The 17,389-nt window shown below is 58.7% G+C and overlaps 1 protein-coding gene across 1 annotated transcript; it reads left to right on the top strand.

Moving 5' to 3' along the window:
• Positions 1-940: 940 nt before the first annotated feature.
• On the top strand, positions 941-15,555 carry PRR35 (proline rich 35). Its single transcript, XM_086759470.1, has 4 exons — positions 941-1,151; positions 10,417-10,423; positions 11,880-13,579; positions 14,622-15,555. The coding sequence occupies exons 3-4, from the start codon at positions 11,958-11,960 to the stop codon at positions 15,553-15,555; spliced, it is 2,556 nt and encodes an 851-aa protein (XP_086615596.1). The 5' UTR covers positions 941-1,151; positions 10,417-10,423; positions 11,880-11,957.
• The last annotated feature ends 1,834 nt before the right edge of the window (positions 15,556-17,389 follow it).

The following is a 17,389-nucleotide window of genomic DNA, read 5'->3' as shown; positions in this document are numbered from 1 at the left end:
GGTGGGTCAGCAGTGAGGGGGGACGTGGGGTGCCCTGGCTGGGCCCCAAAGAGACAGGCCAGAGCACCAGGCAGTTTTGGGAGGGTCCAATTTTAAGGAATTGTATTAAATGCAGGGTCAGCCCAATGCAGATGTCTGGGCCGGATCCAGCATCTTGCAAGGGGCTCCCGAGGCTACAGCTGTCCCCGGTCCTGGCCAGGGCCAACACTCGGGGGGTGCCAAACACCCAAACTGGGTGGTCTGGGGCTCCCTATTGTAGGAGAAAGGGGCCTGCAACGGGAGAAGGGGGGCACCCACGGTCTGAATCACCCCCACAGGGTGCTTCTCTCCATGGGTGACGGTGCTCAGTCCCACGCAGGGATCCCAGGGTGGGCGTGTGGTGGGGTCAATGGCGGGGACATCCCAGGCGGGGGGCATCTGGCACTGGAGACGTGGTGCAAGCGCTGTCAGGGCAGGGGTGGCGGCTGGAGCGGGTAAATGATTAATGCCGGAGAAAACCAGGCTGGCATCCTGCCTGCCACGCGTCAATAGGGAAAGCGGAGGCTGGGAGGGGGATTTTCAGGTCTAACCTCCCCGTCCTACCTCTGCCCCCCAACCAGGGGCACAGGGCTGGAGCACGGAGCCGGCCCCAAGCCACACAGGCGGCCGGCCCCGACCCAGCCTCTGGCCAGTGCGTTCTCCCCCAGCCCAGCCGGTTTCGCCCCCGGCCTGCTCCGTCTGCGCGCGGTAAAGCTTTTTCTGGGTCTGAACCGCTTTTGGCGAGCCAGGCTCCCCTGGGCCTGCCCCTCTCCCCACGGCCGGCTCCCCCCGACCCGCTCCCCTCCCCGGTCGAAGCCCTGCCAGGGACATGGCAAATCAACCAGAAACCCGCCGGGCAAATCGGGACGAACGAGACCAAGCAAGAGGGTGGGGAGGGACGATGAAGGGGGGGAGGACTCCCGGGTTGGCGCTTCTGTTCCCGTTTGACGTTTGACGTTTCCTGCAAATGCTCAGGAGCAGCTTTGGCAGCCACCTGCCCCCCGCCTCGGCCGGGTTTGGGGACGCTGAGTCCCAGTCGCGGGGGGACACAGCCCTCGCCCTGCTCCTCCAGCCTCCCTGCAGCCTCCCAGCCTCGAACAGGGACCCAACTGGGACGGGACAGGGGCCGAGCTGTAAGTCCTGGCATTTCAATCTGTTTTGGGGGCTGGATGGGGCGGGCAGGGAGGGGAAGGCGCTGGGGGCGGCCGAGGGGGACAAAAACCCAACGAGGAGCTGGAGGGGGAAACGTTCCCCCCGTGCAAAGTTGCCTTCTCCCTTTGGTTTCGCGCTCTCTCCCCAAAAATAGCCCAGTCATCCCACAGAAATCCCAGTGCCGCAGTCAGGGGCTCAGCCGGGGGTCAGGAGCCGGTACCCAGACAGGGGACGTGCAAACTGCGGGGAATGGGCAGGGAAACGGCCGGGTGCAGGGATGCGGTCATTTCCAAGCGATGCTCTTTGCTCCAACGCACCGGTCCCTCCGCAAACCCCGTAACTCGTTCTTACGAACGGCGCTCAGTGCCGGGGGGGGTCATATGGGGCCTTTCTGCTTGGGCTCCCCTCCTCATGACACAGCCAACGGCCTTCCCAGGAATTCGCTCTCTGACAATTGAAAGTTCCTGGCAGATTTTGGATGGTTTCCCCGGGTGGCAGAGGTCTGACTTCTCTTCCCGCTGAAAAATGAAGCAATGCGTCGGGGAACTGGCCCGGATGGGCATGGAGCGCAGATTAATTTCAACGTATTTACCTCTCCGTGCTTGTATAAAAATCAAGAAGAGCAACGGTTTTCTGCAGGCTCGTAGACGTGATGAATATTTGCAATTGTGAAAAAGAAATTGAAATGGAGGGGGTGACATTTAGCAGCAAGACAATATTATCCATATTATCCATGTTTTTTTTCCCCTAAATCCTTCTTCATGGAAGTGAAAACTAAACGGGGCTGCTGAATTGTTGGAGGTTAGCTACTGAAATGCTGAATGGTATCAACAGGGAATACAGTTCTTCGCACCAGAGAGCTCTGTGTACAGTAATTTTGGCAATCAAATCAAGAGGTCTTGTAACAAGGAACAGCTCACAGCACTCAGGGTCCCTGAAAAAAAAAAAAAGGGCAGGGAAATCAGGTCAGTCAGGTCCAGATGTGCATCGTGGTGGTGTCCATCCCTGGGATCGGGAAGGGGAGAGGCTGGGGGCATCTGCCAGGTGCTGCCCACATGGGGTCACCCCGCTCTCGCCCCGTCCCGCTCCCCAGCGAGGACTTGGCTGCGAAAATCCGGGATGGGAGGTTGTGGATGTGTCAGCCCCCCACCCCCTTGGGTCTTCTCACCCTTTCGTGGAGCCCCCCAGGCATTTCAGAGCCCTGCCTGACCCAGAGGCAGTTTGGGGGGCAGCCAGGTGTGAAGGGGGGGAGGCAGAAGGTCACCGTCCTTCCTTCACGGGCATCTTGCGGACTGTCACAGTGGCTGCTCCTGATATTCCCAGTGCCGCTGACACGCGGTGCCGGGCAGCTCGGGACTTGCAGAAATGCGGCTGCACAGCCGTTCGCAGGGTCCCGCGGCACCGCACCGGGTAACGAGCTGCCTTCCCCGCTTCATGCTCCAGCTAATAACACTGGCGTGCACGGTCCCGGTGGCTCTGCCGCAGGCCGTTGTCGCTCCTCCTGGTCATTCCCTGGCCAGTACAGACCTGGCTGGGGTCACCCTGTGGCCAAGTGCTACCTGCCCGCTCGGCATCTCAGTGACATCCCTCCAGTCCCCGCACCGCAGCCCGTGGTGTGGGGTCAGGGGCTGAGCCGCTCTGCCCTTTTTTTTTGTGGGGGGAAGGACTTGGAAACGCAGGGAGTAAGGTCAGTGTCACCCTGATCTGCATTAAAAAAAAAAATCCCTCCGTGCAAGAGGGCTTCTGGCTGGTTCAACTCCCGCGCCTTTGCCGGAGTCACTCCCAACCATCGCTCCCGCTCTGCGGTTTCCCTCGCCGTTCCCAGGCTCTCCCAGCCACCAGCAAACCGCTCCCCTTTCGGTTTTCCTTTGGCCGGTGGAGCCGCCTGCGCTCACCTAAGGCTGGGGAGGGAGAAGCAGGGGAGGCTCCCAACTGGGGCCGGTCTGGAACGGGGTTTATGATGGGTTGGATATAACAGACGCGGTCACCACACCGCACCGGCGCCGCAGTCCGTACTGCACGCACTGCTGCCGCATCGCCGCATCAACATCCCCCCCAGTTTAGTTGACCAGCTTTTACCTCCAGCATCTCCAGTCCTCTGCAGGCGGCAGTTCCTCGGTGGCTGGTCAGACCTTGCCGCGATTTAAACGTTTCCCTTGCCGGCTGCAGCCTAAAATTGCTGGCTGGAGCCAGCACTGGGAGCTGGCAGGGGGCAGCAGGGATGTAAAACAGGGGCAGCAGCCGGTGTCCCACCTGGCTCTGTGAACCCACGGGGTTAGGGATGCCACGGGGGACACGGGGCTGCTCCGGTGCGCTACTGGGAGTGGAAAAGTTACCGCCGCTGCAGCAGCATCCCGTGCCACTGCGGTGTGGGAGCAGCAGCCTCCCTTTCCTAGGGGTGGCTGAAATCACTGCCCCACCTTGGACCTTGCTGTCCTCTAACTTGGGACAGGAAAGCCCCCGGGGATGCTGACCCACCTCAGAAAGTCCTGAGAGGGGCAGCTGTGGGACAGGCAGGCAACCCCCCCCGAGCACCGCTTGCTCCATCCCGCGCTCCGCTGAGGCGCGTGGAGGTCTCCGCGGGGATGCGATGGCCCAGACCTGACAGGGAGCGCCCAGGGTGGGCCAGCCCCATCTCAGGTCTGGGAAGGCGGTGAAGCAAGTCCTCCTCTAAGTCCTTTCCAGCCTGATGAACGATGAGAAGGTGCCGGGGGAATGTAAGAGGAACAAAGTGTGCCGGAGCAGCGTGACTGCCTCCTGCGAGGAGACGACTGGCTGCCTGGACGAGGGGAGAGAAAGGGATGTTGTCTATCTGCAGGTCTCCTGAGATGGTCTGTAGCATTCTCAGGGCCAAATCAGAGACAGAAGGACAAGGTGGGTCAAACACTGGCTGGACTGCCACAGTCAGCTGGTTGGGTTGAGGAAAGCAAAGTGCAGCTCCTGGCTGGAACGGAACTCAGCGAAGGGAAGTGCGAAGTCCTGCATCTGGGATGGAGTGACCCCGTGAGGCAGGACACACCCAGGGCCAACTGGCTAAAAAACAGCTTTGCAGGAAAGGAGCCACATCCATCACATGAGCAGAGCCAGAACGTTGTCCACTGGGAGCTGAACCAAGGGAGCAGAGGATGGGAAAGACCCTGAAGAAAGTAGGAAGCATGGAATGGGGACATGAAGCCATGGGTGGGGAAGGATGGGGGAAGTCCTTTGCGATGTCCATGTGAGGACATCCTCCCTTGTAGCAGAGGCAATGAGGTAAGTGAGGATACAGCAATGGACACCTACAGAAGAGAGTCAGATTGTGAGGGAGGTGGTGGGCAGCCACAGGAGGAATGAAGGCTCTCTGCCCCCATCCTCAAAGGAAATTGGATGGATTTGAACTGGAATAAGTGAATTTTCTGCTTGCAAGATGGAGACCAATTTGACGGAGCAGGACACCTGAGGAGCTGGTACAAGCACAGCAGGAACGTTGTGGGAAAGAACCAAGGGTGTGAGAAAGGTTCTATCAAGAGGGGAACCTCTGGCCACCTCTGGGATGTCTTAGGAGACCTAACAGGTGCTGACGCGGAAGTCACGGACACTGCTGACGAGCAATATGATCAAGCAAATGCCGATTTATTGTTGATACATCCCGGTTAATATAGCCCTTCTAATTCCGTATCATGCGCAAGCTCTCTACTAATTGGTTAACTATATCATGCACACGCTCCTAGCTAAAATATGATTCGTTAAGTCTCTATCTTCACGCGCACGGCTCTCTCCACCTGCACCCTGCTTCACGTTCAGCCCCCAGTCACGTATGCCAGCTGTTTTCCTTCTTCTCAAGGTTGCTTCGTTTACTTTCTCACAGGAAGCTTCATTACTTTCTCACAGGCGGCCTCATTATTTTCTCACAGGTGGCTTCAGTACTTTCTTACAGGCAGCTTCAGTACTTTCTCACAGCGGCTTCAGTGATGTCGTTGAGGCCTGCTGCTCACAAACATAACAATTCCATTCGGTCTGGATTGTTCACTAAGTGCCCCTGGTACTCCAGGTATCCAACAAACAGGAGCTGAGGTCTGCTGGACCAGCAATAGAAAAGCAGAGAGGAGATCTCTGATTGCCCAGAGAGGCGGTGGAGGCCCCATCCCTGGAAACATTCCAGGCCAGATTGGCCGGGGCTCTGAGCAACCTGATCTGGTTGGAGATGTCCCTGCTCTTTGCAGAGGGGTTGGACTGCGTGGCCTTTAATGCTCCCTTCCCACCCAAACCCTCTGTGATTCTGTGATCTCCTTCCCTTCTTATCACTCCCATTCCCAGTGCATTTATGGAGCGTGAACTGTCCAAGGATAAATGGAAAGCAAAAAGGAGGAGAACATTTCCAAATTTGGTGGTGAGGAACTGGACTGCAGAGGTTTGGGAAAGTCATGGAGCCTTCTGATGGGACAAGGGGTTACAAAATGTACCCCACCGTGCGACAGAGCTCATTGCTTTGCGGGGTGGGTGTCAGAGTACATTGTGTCCATACCCTACCTGGAGACCCACGCTGTGGTCACAGGCTGTGGGACGCCATCCTGGGCTGTCAGACAAGCAAGAGAAGGAGAAACCTGTAAGTGGGGAAAGAAACTTCAGAGGTCGTAGAAACTGGAAGAAGTTATGGAAATTTTTCACAGGCATCTTATCACGTTCAGCACAAAGACAACTATCAAGCACCCTTCCAGCCCCTGGGAACAGGAAAGAATCATAGAATCTTAAGGATGGAGAAGACCTCCAAGATCATCAAGTCCAACCATCAACCTAACACCACCATGCCTACGAAACCATGTCCTGTGATGCCATTTGGACCTCCAGGAGCCCTACACAGGCCTGATACAAACTTTACTGCGTAGGAGAGCTGGACCATACCTTCCTATTCCAGCTGCATGCACTCCTCAAGCCTCCCCAGTTCTCTTCCCCTGCTCACCATGCCAGCCTTGGGCACCATCTCCTCTGCCTACCTCTGGGTGCCAGCTGTGCTGCTGACCTCCTGGCTTGCACACAGCCACTTTCCCCTCCATCCAGCCGCACATTTTCATTTGGAGGCTGATGGTGTCTTCACAGCTTTGGAGGTCTCTTTGCCATCAAGCCACTGACTCCACGGCTGGGAGCCCGTGGTCTCCTGGGGCTCCATTAGCCGGTAGAACTGGAGGCGGAGGAAGACGTAGGAAACTCCTGTAGCAGGGCCCAGGCACAAGCTTGTGCAGGTGGTTGACATAATGAGGAGAGACAGTCTTACATCTTCTCACCAGGACTTGACTCTTCCCCTGAAGGGCTTGCAGCAGGAAAGGCTGTGGGAGGAAAGCCTTTCGCGGCGGAGGACCCTCGCATCTCTGCAGAGTAGCCTGGAGGCTGTGGCAGCCTGATCTCATCTCTCAAGGCCTGTGAGTTGTGTTGTGTGTGCCACCGGCAGAAGACAATGACTCCAACGCATTGTCACTCAGTTGAATGCTTGCCACCATGCGTGCTTTTCATAGGATGTTGGGGTTGCCCCAGGGAGTCTTCAGGGGAATTGAGATTCAGGGGCAGACAGCTGCTTTTGGGGGATGGAGGCCAGAGGCAGAGGAGCTCAGGAGAGATCAGAGCCACAGAAACACCTCTGGAACAAGTGCACAGAAGGGAGAAGATTTTGACCCAAAATTAGGGAAGACCTTTCGCTGCGAAAGGGAGCAGTGCTCACACTGTCACTTCACGGTGTATGCGAAAGCTACAGACTGCCTTTGGGCCTGCAAGACCAAAAGCTGTCCGTGAAGGAAAAGTGCGCTTTCCCAACCAGAAACTCCAGATCCCTCCAAATGCTGGAAAATGAAAGGTTGAGAACCCAAATGCCATCAGATTTTTAGACCACAGCTGTGGCTTTGGCTTGCCCCTGGGATGTGAAGCACATGGTTTCGTGACCTCACACATGGAGAGGTGTGACTAGTGATGAAGAACCCTCCAGATGGCAGAGCCATGCTGAGCTGCAGGATGTAACTGTTCAGCCTGGAGAAGAGGAGGCTCCGGGGAGACCTTAGAGTGGCCTCCCAATGCCTAAAGGGGGCTGGTGGGAAAGGTGGGGAGAGACTCTTCAGCAGGGCCTGGTGTGACAGGACGAGGGGTGATGGTTTTAAAATAGAGGGAGGCAGATTCAGATTGGATATTAGGAAAAAAATTTTTACAATGCGAGTTGTAGAACACTGGAACAGGTTGTCCAGAATGATGGTGGAAGCCCCATCCCTGGAAACGTTCAAGGCCAGGCTGGATGAGGCTCTGAGCAACCTGATCTGGTTGGAGATGTCCCTGCTCCTGGCAGGGGGTTTGGACTGGATGACCTTTGAAGGTCCCTTCCAACTCCAACCAGTTCAGGAGCAGTTCAGCACACAGCCACTGTATGGGGTGAGGTTCGGGAGGCGCAGACCTCCCAGACCCCACCACCCAGGCCTCCCTCCTCTCGCTTAGTGCCTGCCACTGTGCCATGGCAAATTGCCCTCATCCCAGCCCCTGATAAACACTTAAAAGCTCGGATCACACAACCCCGGGCTATGAAAACAAAAAGACCCGATATCTGCTAATAGCCAAGCAGCCCCTGCGGCAAACGCGTGTAGCGGAGGGAAAGTGGTTTGCATCGACCGGTGGCTCCCCGCTACCACCCGCTCCCCTCCCCGCCACGCCTGTCCGGCCGCTCCAGCCTTGGCGCTGGCGAAAAAGGGATAAAACCCCACGGGAAGCACCAGAACGAGAGGATTCGGGTAACGGCAGGAAAAGGGAGGGTTTGTGGGGTCAGGGTGGGACCCCACAGAAAAGCCACCCCTCCCTCCTCCATTTCTGGGTAGCACACCCACTGGGGCAGCGAGACCCCCAGGACGGCAAGTGTGGCCGACCAACGGCAACGCCAGGACCACACAGGTTGGCGTGATGCTGAGCCCCGGGAGCGTGAAGGAGCTGGACAGCCCCGAAGGAAGCAGCTGGGTGGACGTAGGTGCAGGGAAGCATTGTCGCTCTGCAAACGGGGACTGCAAATGGGTTCCCACCTGTGCAGGGTAGGACCAGCACAGAGAGACCACGGGAGGTGCAGCTGCAGGACGAGGTGGAAGGCTGGAGGTTCATCCCGGCATCACCAGGTGGAGAAGAACTCCAGCACCTTTCTTGAGCCCCTTCCTCCATGCTGTGTCCTATGGCCAGCTGGGAAAGGCTGAGGGAAGCCAATTTCCCTGGGAGCGTTGTGGCTCCCTGGCAGCCTACACGCGGTGTTGGAGGACTCGGGGGACAGCGGCAAAGAAGGGAGGACATCAGTTTGAGAGATGGAGTCTTTGTTCCAGCCACAGAAGCTCTTGGGGGTCTGCAAAAGCAGATCAGGATGAATTCAGAGCTTTTCCAACGGACACACATGCTGCAGAAGACCTGACTGCTGCACTTCAGCAGCAGTCCCCCCCTCCCCTGAGCGGTGGGTGAAGGTGGAGAGGGCTGCAGGGCTGGTTCGTACGGACAGAGGAAACCCGCCGGCTGAGCCCTCGCCTGCCAACGGCGGCTGCAGGCCGGGAGGAGGCTCAGGGACAGGGAAGAGGTCTGGGTCTGGAAGGGTTTGGCCCTATGTCCAGCTTCGGCCTGGAGAGGAAGTGGTGAAGCAGGGGTGTGATGGTGAACCATGCGGCAGGGAGGGTGGGCAGGAACCGTGGTGCTGCCTCCTCCAGCCAAAGAGTTGAGGCACACCAAAAGATCTTATGGGGGCCAACTTGGAAGGAAGGAGCTCTGGGCGGTGCGCCGGGAGCTCCCCGCTGCTGGGTGCTTTGGAAGCTGGACATTTCCACAGCTCTCACTGCACGCAGCCGCACCTGGGCTGCTGTAGGGATGCGCTGTGATGGCCAAGGGTTCCGGAGAATTGGAGCAGCACCATAGGTGGTTGCCGCACATCCTGGGCATCTTCTTTTGACCATTATTGGAGACACGAGCTAGATGGACATTTGATGTGATGCTGTTCAGCTGCCCTGATGGCTGGATGCACTTCCCTGCATCCCTGGGCCTGGAGCTCAGGCTGGGATTTATTTTAGGTACCGGAGCACCGGGGAGTGCAGATCTCTTTCCTGGGCACCTCTCCCTTCTCCATTCCCTTTGTCTCTCCCTCTCTTTCTCCTCCTCTTGCCGCTCCGCTCCCTCCATCTGACCGTGCCCCGCTCCCCTCGGCGGTCCCGGGGAGGAGAGAGGGGATGCGGCAATTCCCAGGCACAGGTGCGCGGTCCCTGCTGCGGCTGCCCCCGGGCGCGGCCCCGGCCGCCGCAGCTGCCAGCCCACTGGAAATAATGCGTTGTGGCAGAGAGAGACCCAGCAGACCACGAAGATCTGCTGGTGCGGGAACTGCTCAGCAACCAGGAGCCGCAACGCCTGGCTCCCGGCACCGCAGGGCCCGATCCGGCTCTGGGGACGCCTGCGCTCCACCACAGCCTGCCTGGCTCACACACCAAGCGCTTTCCCCGCCTCTCCTCTTGGTTTTTCCTTAGTCTTTCCTTTTTTCCTCCCTCGCCATTTCTTTCTGGGCTCCCTGCCGTCCCCGCATCGCCGGGCCCAGGAGGGGAATGGCTTTCGCAGCAGCGTTGGAGGAGGAGGATCAGGTGTGCAGGAATGGAACAACCAGTTCCAGTCTCCCAGCAAAGATTTAATCTGCCTCTGGCATATAAACAGCAAATGTTTGTTCAACTGACCTGCAAATAGGCGACGCGCATCGCAGCGGGGCCGAGGTGCCCGGCTCCCCGCTCGGCCGCTCTTGCTCTCTAGCAGGGTGGGCGTACGCGGAGATGGGGCAGGGGACCGGGGCACCACAGCGTCCGGGATGCTCAGGGCAGCCCAGGGAGCGATGCTCAGAGGGATCTCATCTCACATGGCCGCTGCTGCATCCCTTCTGCTTCCCCGAGCGTCACAGTAGGGCTCACAGGCGTGACGCACGCAGGAAGGGACCGAGGGCTCAAGGACAAGCGCGTCCCTCCGGGCAGGTGGTCAGGCTGCCGCTCGCCACGGTGAACCCGCAGGCAGGAGGCCCCGAGCTCTGCCTGCGCATCCCGCTGCGATGGGAGAAACCAGTCCCGGCTGCCACAGGTCAGCTCTGCACCCCTGAAGCTCCCCCCACAATCCCAGGGGATGCAGGTTCGTTACAAGGGGATGCTTTTCCCTATTTTCTGCCAGACCAGATCTCAGAGGCAGGGTCGGCTTCCAGCTCAGCCAGCCCGCAGGCACACAGAGGGCTGTACCCAAACCCTGCCTGAGCTCCTGCGCCACCACAGCATGGCTTGTTCCCTGTCCCCATGGAGGGAGGAGATGCTTTCTGCTGGCTGATGGCAAACCTCAGGAAAAAGGTGGAAAGGGTCCTAAGCAGTTCATTCCCAAAATCTCTCACCACGCTCCCAGGGGAAGGTGATGCCACTTGGTGCTGATGATGAGGAGGGCGGGTGGCAGAGCACAGAGCATCCTTCCACCCAGCACAGCCACCGCCTGGGCACAGGGCTGGTGGGACTGTCCCCAGGGCCACCACCTCTGCAGGGCACATGGTGTTGCAGGCTGCGGCTGGAGCAGCGACGCGTCCCTGGAGCAGGATGCTCAGGGGAGGAAGCACAGGGCCATGGCACTGGGGGGTGAGCAGCCAGCCCCGAGGATGCAGACTGAGCAAGGGGAGCCATCCCAGGACGCGGGAAGCATCGCAAGGCCACACAGCCACCTGCCTCCCGGGGTGGTGACGCTGTCATGCAAGCCCTTTCCCTGCCTGTCCTGCTCCAATGGGAGCAGATTGTTTCCCCGAAGAGCACTGGCTGCCACGTCTGCAACCACCTGGAGATGCTGCTGCCCCTTCTCCTTCCCAGGCTGCACGTCCTCACGCCAGCCCGGCTGCAGGGTCTCCTGGGGTAGAGCCCCGGGGTAGATTAGGCCCTGAAAAATGAGCCCCAACCATGCAGAATGAGCCCTCAAATTTGCTGCCTTTCCCAGGAGACGTGCACGTTTTTGATCTAATGGGGAAGACGCTGGCAAGTCCCTCCAAGGCAAATCGGTGTCCGGAGGGGTGACGCGCATGTGCGTTGGCGTCAGGTCCCCAGGGAGGTGGTGGTGGGAAGCACATGAGGGCCAGCCCCACACTGAGGCACTGCGGGGCCCTTTCCCAGCCGTTTCAATCCCAGGGAAGACCCCTGGAAGCGGGGAACTGTGTTTTAGCCTTGAACTGGTTTTCCAAGCCAGATTCCCAGCGTTGGTGCATGAGCTTTGGCGCATCTCGGTTGGCACCCAGGAGACAGCAAAGCCGTGCGGGTCCATGCCCAGCACAGCATCGGGGGCTGCGGGCGGGTTTCTTCCCCCATACCCTGCTCTCGGCAGGGGAATCGCCCCCAGGCTGGGCTGGGGCTGCCCCAGGAAGGCTCCGTCCAGGCGGGCAGGTCACCTGGGCGCTCCGGTGTCAGCCGGAGGTGGTTTAGCTCCAACGCCTTTAGTTTTCCTTTTCCTCTGGGGTGGTTTAACAGGAGAGGGTTCATACTGGGACCAGCATGTACAGGCACACCAACAGGGTTTGGGCAAAAATCCCATCAATGGCCTGGGTTTAAATCCCAAATCCGGGAGCTCCAGACCGAGGTCCCGGCAGCTCTGCTCCGCAGGGCCAGGAGGTGTCCACGGAGCAGAGTCTCCCCAGGGAGCCACAGGCACAGGTCTCAAGCCCCATGCTGTCCTCCTTCCAGGGCACACCGCAGTTCCTGGAGAGGTGCAGGAAGGTTCACACGCAGTGCCCCTCCGTTCCCACACGGAGCCATCTCCAGGCACCCGCCACCATGTCCAAGGATGACACGGGCTGCAAGCTGAGCTCGGTCTACAAGCACAAGGAGAGGAAGCCGAAAAAGCCTCACTATATCCCGAGGCCATGGGGCAAGCCGTACAACTACAAATGCTTCCAGTGCCCCTTCACCTGCATGGAGAAGTCCCACCTCTACAACCACATGAAGTACAGCCTCTGCAAGAACTCCCTCTCCCTCCTCATCGAGTCCGACTGGCCCTACAAGAAGGGCAATCTGCTCCACCCGGAGCTGCGGCTCCTTCACGCGACGGAGACCTCCCGCCTGCGCGGGCGGCGGGACGAGCAGGAGACTTGCGACTCCCCGGCCACGTCGGGAGGGTCGGTGAGGACCAAGCAGGCCTCTGGCAGGGACAGCCACGAGGACAAGCCAATGTCAGGGGTGGAGATCCTGCCTGCAGAAGGGGCTGGTGAAGAAGTTGGCCCATTCCAAGACGAGGAAGAGGATGTTGCTGGCCTGTTGAGGGAGATGAATGCGGGGGAGAAGAAAGAGAAGAACGAAGAAGCAGGTTGCCATGGTGACCCAGCTGAACCAGAAGTGAACACTTTGGTATTTGGTTTTAAGAACAAGAGGGATAAGCCTTGCAAGGAAGTGGAGCCCGACTTCATCATCACAGACGTCTTCTCCCTCAAGAACCATGTGATGAAGAGCAGGGAAATGGCCTCCCCAGACCTAAATGCCAAGCCAAAGCATTGCAAAGTGCCAAAGAAATGCCTGGCCAGCAGCGGGATCCTTATGGAGCAGTGGAAGCTGGTAGCAAATGGGCAAAGGAGGAACACACCTGAGGTCTCCCCACCTTGTACCGACAGCAACATCATCCCATGTTACCCCCCTCCAGCCTACAGTGACTACCACGAACCTCAGGGCCTCAACCTCTCGCTGCTGGGTATTAACTACCCGCTAAACCCCAGCCTCTTCTCCTACCTGAGCCCCACCATGGCCAACAGTGCTACGACACACCCACACTTGGCTCAGCTGCCCTTCCTGGCCTCCACAGCCCAGCTGATGCACCCGCACGCCTCCCACTTCCAGCCTCTGCAGAGCCCCGAGCGCTCAGCCTTCCTCCCCCGCTTCTACTACCCCTTGCTCTTCGAGCACACCTTCGGCTCCGCTGAAAGCAAAATGTCCTCCAGCAAGCCAGAAGCCCAGCAGCTGGTGGGCTCCGTCATGCCCACGCCACCCCAAGCCAAGCCCCCCAGCGAGCCAACCAAACCGGGGCTGCTGAAGGTACCGGTTCTGAAGACAAATTTTCCTTGGTCCAAAGGGGTTCGAGAGGAGCCAGCCCCTGAGCTCAGCCACCCGGCCATGCTGGGGCAGGAGGAAGAGGAGAAATGGCTGCCCCAAGAGAAGGAGAGCAATCCCGCTTTGGGCCTCAACAACCTACGCAAAAAGCCAGCCACTGACATCTACCAAAACATGGTGGGGATGAAGGACGGCGCTTTTGCCTCCAGCAGCATCCGGAAGATGGAGCTGCCAGTGGTGACCTGTCTGGAGACCAGCAGCACTCCAGGCAACTCCCTGAAGAGGAAGTTCACTGCCAACGGGCTGGATCTGATGGGACCTGAAATGCTAGTGCCTGGAAAACTCAGCTACCAGAGCAGGTAAGGTGCCTTTGATCTCTCTGCCTCTTCCTCACATCAGGCTGGCCCTACACATCCTCTTCACACCCCATCGTCTCCCGGATCCACTCGTTCGTCTCTAAACCATGAGATGAGTCTCCAAGGGCTGAGCTCGCTCCAGGCTAGTGGTCCATACCCCCAGACGGCCAGCGCCCACCCAGAGCAGGGCCTTCCACCCTCCAGGAACGAAGGACCTGAGTAGCCTTCAGGTGCGTCCAAGGGCCGTGTCACCACTTGCTGCCCCTCGCTTTCGCCCGGTTTATACAGAGCCAGAAGCCATGTGGTGTCTGTGCTGTGGGCCTGCGCTCCCGAGGCACCGGGGGTCTCCTCTTGGGTATCCCACGGTGGCTGGAACAACCACAGCCTATTTTTAAGCACACACATTTGCATCCCTTTGATTTGCCTTCTGGTTTCAGAGCCCAGAGGGAGGGTCACATTTCCAAACCTTTCCTTTTACCTGGGGCTAGAAATGTGCACAGCTCCTTTTAACAAAATTTCAGTTCCTCCCCTGGTTGTGCAAGTCCAGCTGTGCTCCAAGAAAAATGTCACGGTAAAACCCGCCACTTTGGGCACCCGGAGGACCTTCCTCTGGAGAAGCTCTCCATGGTTTTCTGTCTCCATCTGCCTCTTCCCTGCTCTCAGCTGGCTGGAGAGGTACCCTCTAGCTGGGCCTTCAGGACTGTGGGATGGCCATTTCTCCAGTGCTCCAGGAAGGAGAATCCAGGTTTGGCCAGCTGAGGTGAGATCACTCACCAGCACCATCTCCCCAAACTAGACTTGTCTCTCCCATGGTTGGCTGGTGTTAGAGTGTGTTTGAGTCCACCCGTTTCCTGGGAGAATGATGCCAGGAGCAGGTCCAGCCAGGGCTCTGCATGCTCAGACCAAAGCCCTTCTTGGAAGGGCCTCACGCTGGCAGCAGACAGTGGTGGAACCCTAGCTCAATCCAGCAATGCCAACCTCGGACATATGCCTGAGGATTGTCCTGTCTTTTTCCCTACTGATTCTCCCCATTCCTTCTCTGCAGTAGTTCAAGAGCGAACCCTGGCCACATGCCCAAAGTCCTGGACCACTGGCACACGGAGCTCCTCGCAGGCCGGCCTGAGGAACTGGAGAGGGGCAATGACGCTGAAGTTCTTCCCTCTGCGGGTGCTGGCCTGGACCATGGCCTCTGCAAGCAGAGCAGACCCCAAGAGGCTCCTGCCACTGTGACAGACTCTGAGACCACAACAGTGCTTATTGGGGACCTGTCCAAAACCTTAGAGGAGTACCAAGAGGTGGAAAAGAAACTGTCTGATCTTGCCAAGGAGGACACCCCTGGGCAAAAAGAGCTGAGGGACCAGCTAGTCAAAATCCGAAGGGAGCTCTATCACATTCACCAGGCCCTGGAGAAAGCCACCAAATCCCACGAGGGACCTCTGGACCTGTCAGTGAAGAGATCCTCTGAAGGTCTGGAGAAGGTCCAGCAGGCCAAGAAGGAGCCCTGCAACATGAGCCTGGGAAGTGAGAAGCTCCACGGCAAAGACCAAGGATCCCTTGAGAAATGTATGGCCACCGGGGAGGCTGGTGACACAGAGGGGCTGCCAAACTGTCTCCTCGAGACTGAGAACAAAACCATCGACCTGCTGATCAAGATGAGCCGCTCAGAAAGCCTCCGGGCATCCTCCTCTGAGCCCCACCTGGGCACTGTGATCAAGGCTGAGGTCCTGCCGCTCACCATGCCCCTGGAGCTCCGGCATGTGATGGAGCCCTACTACAGCCGTACCACCAAGTGTGAGGCGGACTCCAGCGTCCTGCTCTGCTCCGACGGCAGATCCAGCACCGCCCAGGGCCCTCAGCTGCCAGTCACCACCGAGGATGGGCCCCTGGGCTGCCGGGCCGTGCCACGCTCCCTGTCCTGCAGCCTTCCCAGCGAGACGGACGCAGTGTGTGTCCACAGCCCTCTGCATGCCGACCCCTAAGCCCACCTTGCTCGAAAGCTCCTGGATCTCACTGACCACCTCATGCTTCACCTTCCTATGTCCCACCTCTCTGCTCCCCCTCTTCCCCAGGGATAAAAGCTTAACCACTGCTTGGCGGGGGCCACGGGGCATGGGGTCCCAGCCAGCTCTCCCCGCTGACTTCACAAGGCATAAGAAAGCAGTCCCTGTCCTGCCCCGCTGTCAAGGATGGAGCTCCTGGGCTCTGCGTGCTCTACAGCCTCAGCTCCCTGATCCCGGAGCTCCCTTTGAACAGGAAGTCACTCGCAGACAAAACCAGAAACCTGCTAAAAGCACCCAGATTTCAGCAGAAGGCTCGTTCAGCCCGCTCACCAGAGACGCTCAGGGACTTCTGCAACCCAGCTCCCATGATCTGCGGACAGGGAAGGGACCACAGACAGGGTATCTACCAGGCCAAGCCTGGGTCCAGCTAAAACAGACTGCACAGAGCAAGGACACGGTGGCTTTGCCCCACAGTGGCTTCAGGGTCGCAGCAGGGACTGGATGCCCAGCTGGACTGACCCGAGGCCAAGTGCTTTCCGCACCATTGAGACAAGAATGTCCTCTCAGCCACAACGACAAGGTGACACAGGAGCCACCTTGCCCCAGCTCCACACCCGGGTCCTGAGCTCCCCTGCCAAGGGCGTTTGCCACATGTGGGGACTGCTGGGCCATGGGGACTTGTTCCTGCCCACCAGTTCTCCAGCGTCTGCCTCCTTCTTTTGCCATTTTGACCTTCCCTCCCTCTGCGCCGTGGCCTCTTCCCCCGCAGACATGATGCATGTTCCTCATGAAGGCCCCGTCCCTGCAGAGTACCACTCCCACGAGCTCCTGCCCACTTGTCCTAATCCCCCAAATGATGACACATGGGACAGCAAAACGGGTGAGACGATGAACTCCGCTGCTCAAGGGGCAAAGACCCCAAAACCAACTGTGAACGGACAAACTCAGCCTGTCCCAAGCTGGAACAATGCTGAGCGGCCACCCTTCAGCCAGAGCACGGGAGAGCCAACCCGTGGGGCGAGCACTGGCCTTCCCGAAAGGCCACCTTCTCCCTGTGCCCACTGGGGTCTCCTGCCTCTGTTGGGCAGGCTGGTACCCACCGCAGGGCAGTCACACCTCCCCGTCCCCTGCCACCCCGCTGAGCAGCATCTGCTCCGGCTTGGGATGTTCCCATGCTTGGGCCAGGATTTTTTGGACTCCCTTCAACCGTGGGAGGGTTAATGTGTCCTCCTCAGCTCAGCAAAGCCAGGCACCCTCTCTTCAGCAAGGGAGCTTTAGACACCGGCTCTTCTCTGGATACAAGGCGGACAATCATACTGTGGGTAGCTGAAGAAGGCAAGCCCCCACATGGGACCTGGCACTCTCAAGTACTTTGATGGGACAAGAGGAAGAGTTGACTCTTCTCACCTGATTGCTCTCTGCACAAAGCTGCCACCTCAGCAAAGGGGTTTACTTCTCACTCAAGGACTTTGCTTAGGGCACACAGGCCTGTGGAGTTACTGGTTTCTTCTCTCTGGAGAAAAGTGTGGGGCGGGGTGGGGGGGACAATCAAAAGGATAGATGCTCAGCTCAGCACCGTGGCCCTGTTAAGCCAGCTCCAGATGTTCCTGATGGGCCATGTCCTGCTGCTTCCCAGCATGGCCCTGGCCCCACAAGGCCCAAGTGAAGGTCATGAGACCCCACCAGAACAGATCCCAGAGCCTGGGGGCAGGATCCTCGATCCCAGAGCCCAGAGGAGGTGGCGCTGGGCCTTTCTTTCCGGGTTTGAACAGCGCTGTCATCTTTGGATGCTGCAACACTCAGCACAGCAGCC

Source organism: Chlamydotis macqueenii, chromosome 15, assembly GCF_036417535.1.
Source record: "Chlamydotis macqueenii isolate bChlMac1 chromosome 15, bChlMac1.mat, whole genome shotgun sequence".
Taxonomy (NCBI): domain Eukaryota; kingdom Metazoa; phylum Chordata; class Aves; order Otidiformes; family Otididae; genus Chlamydotis; species Chlamydotis macqueenii.
This window is presented reverse-complemented; position numbering and strand designations above follow the sequence as displayed.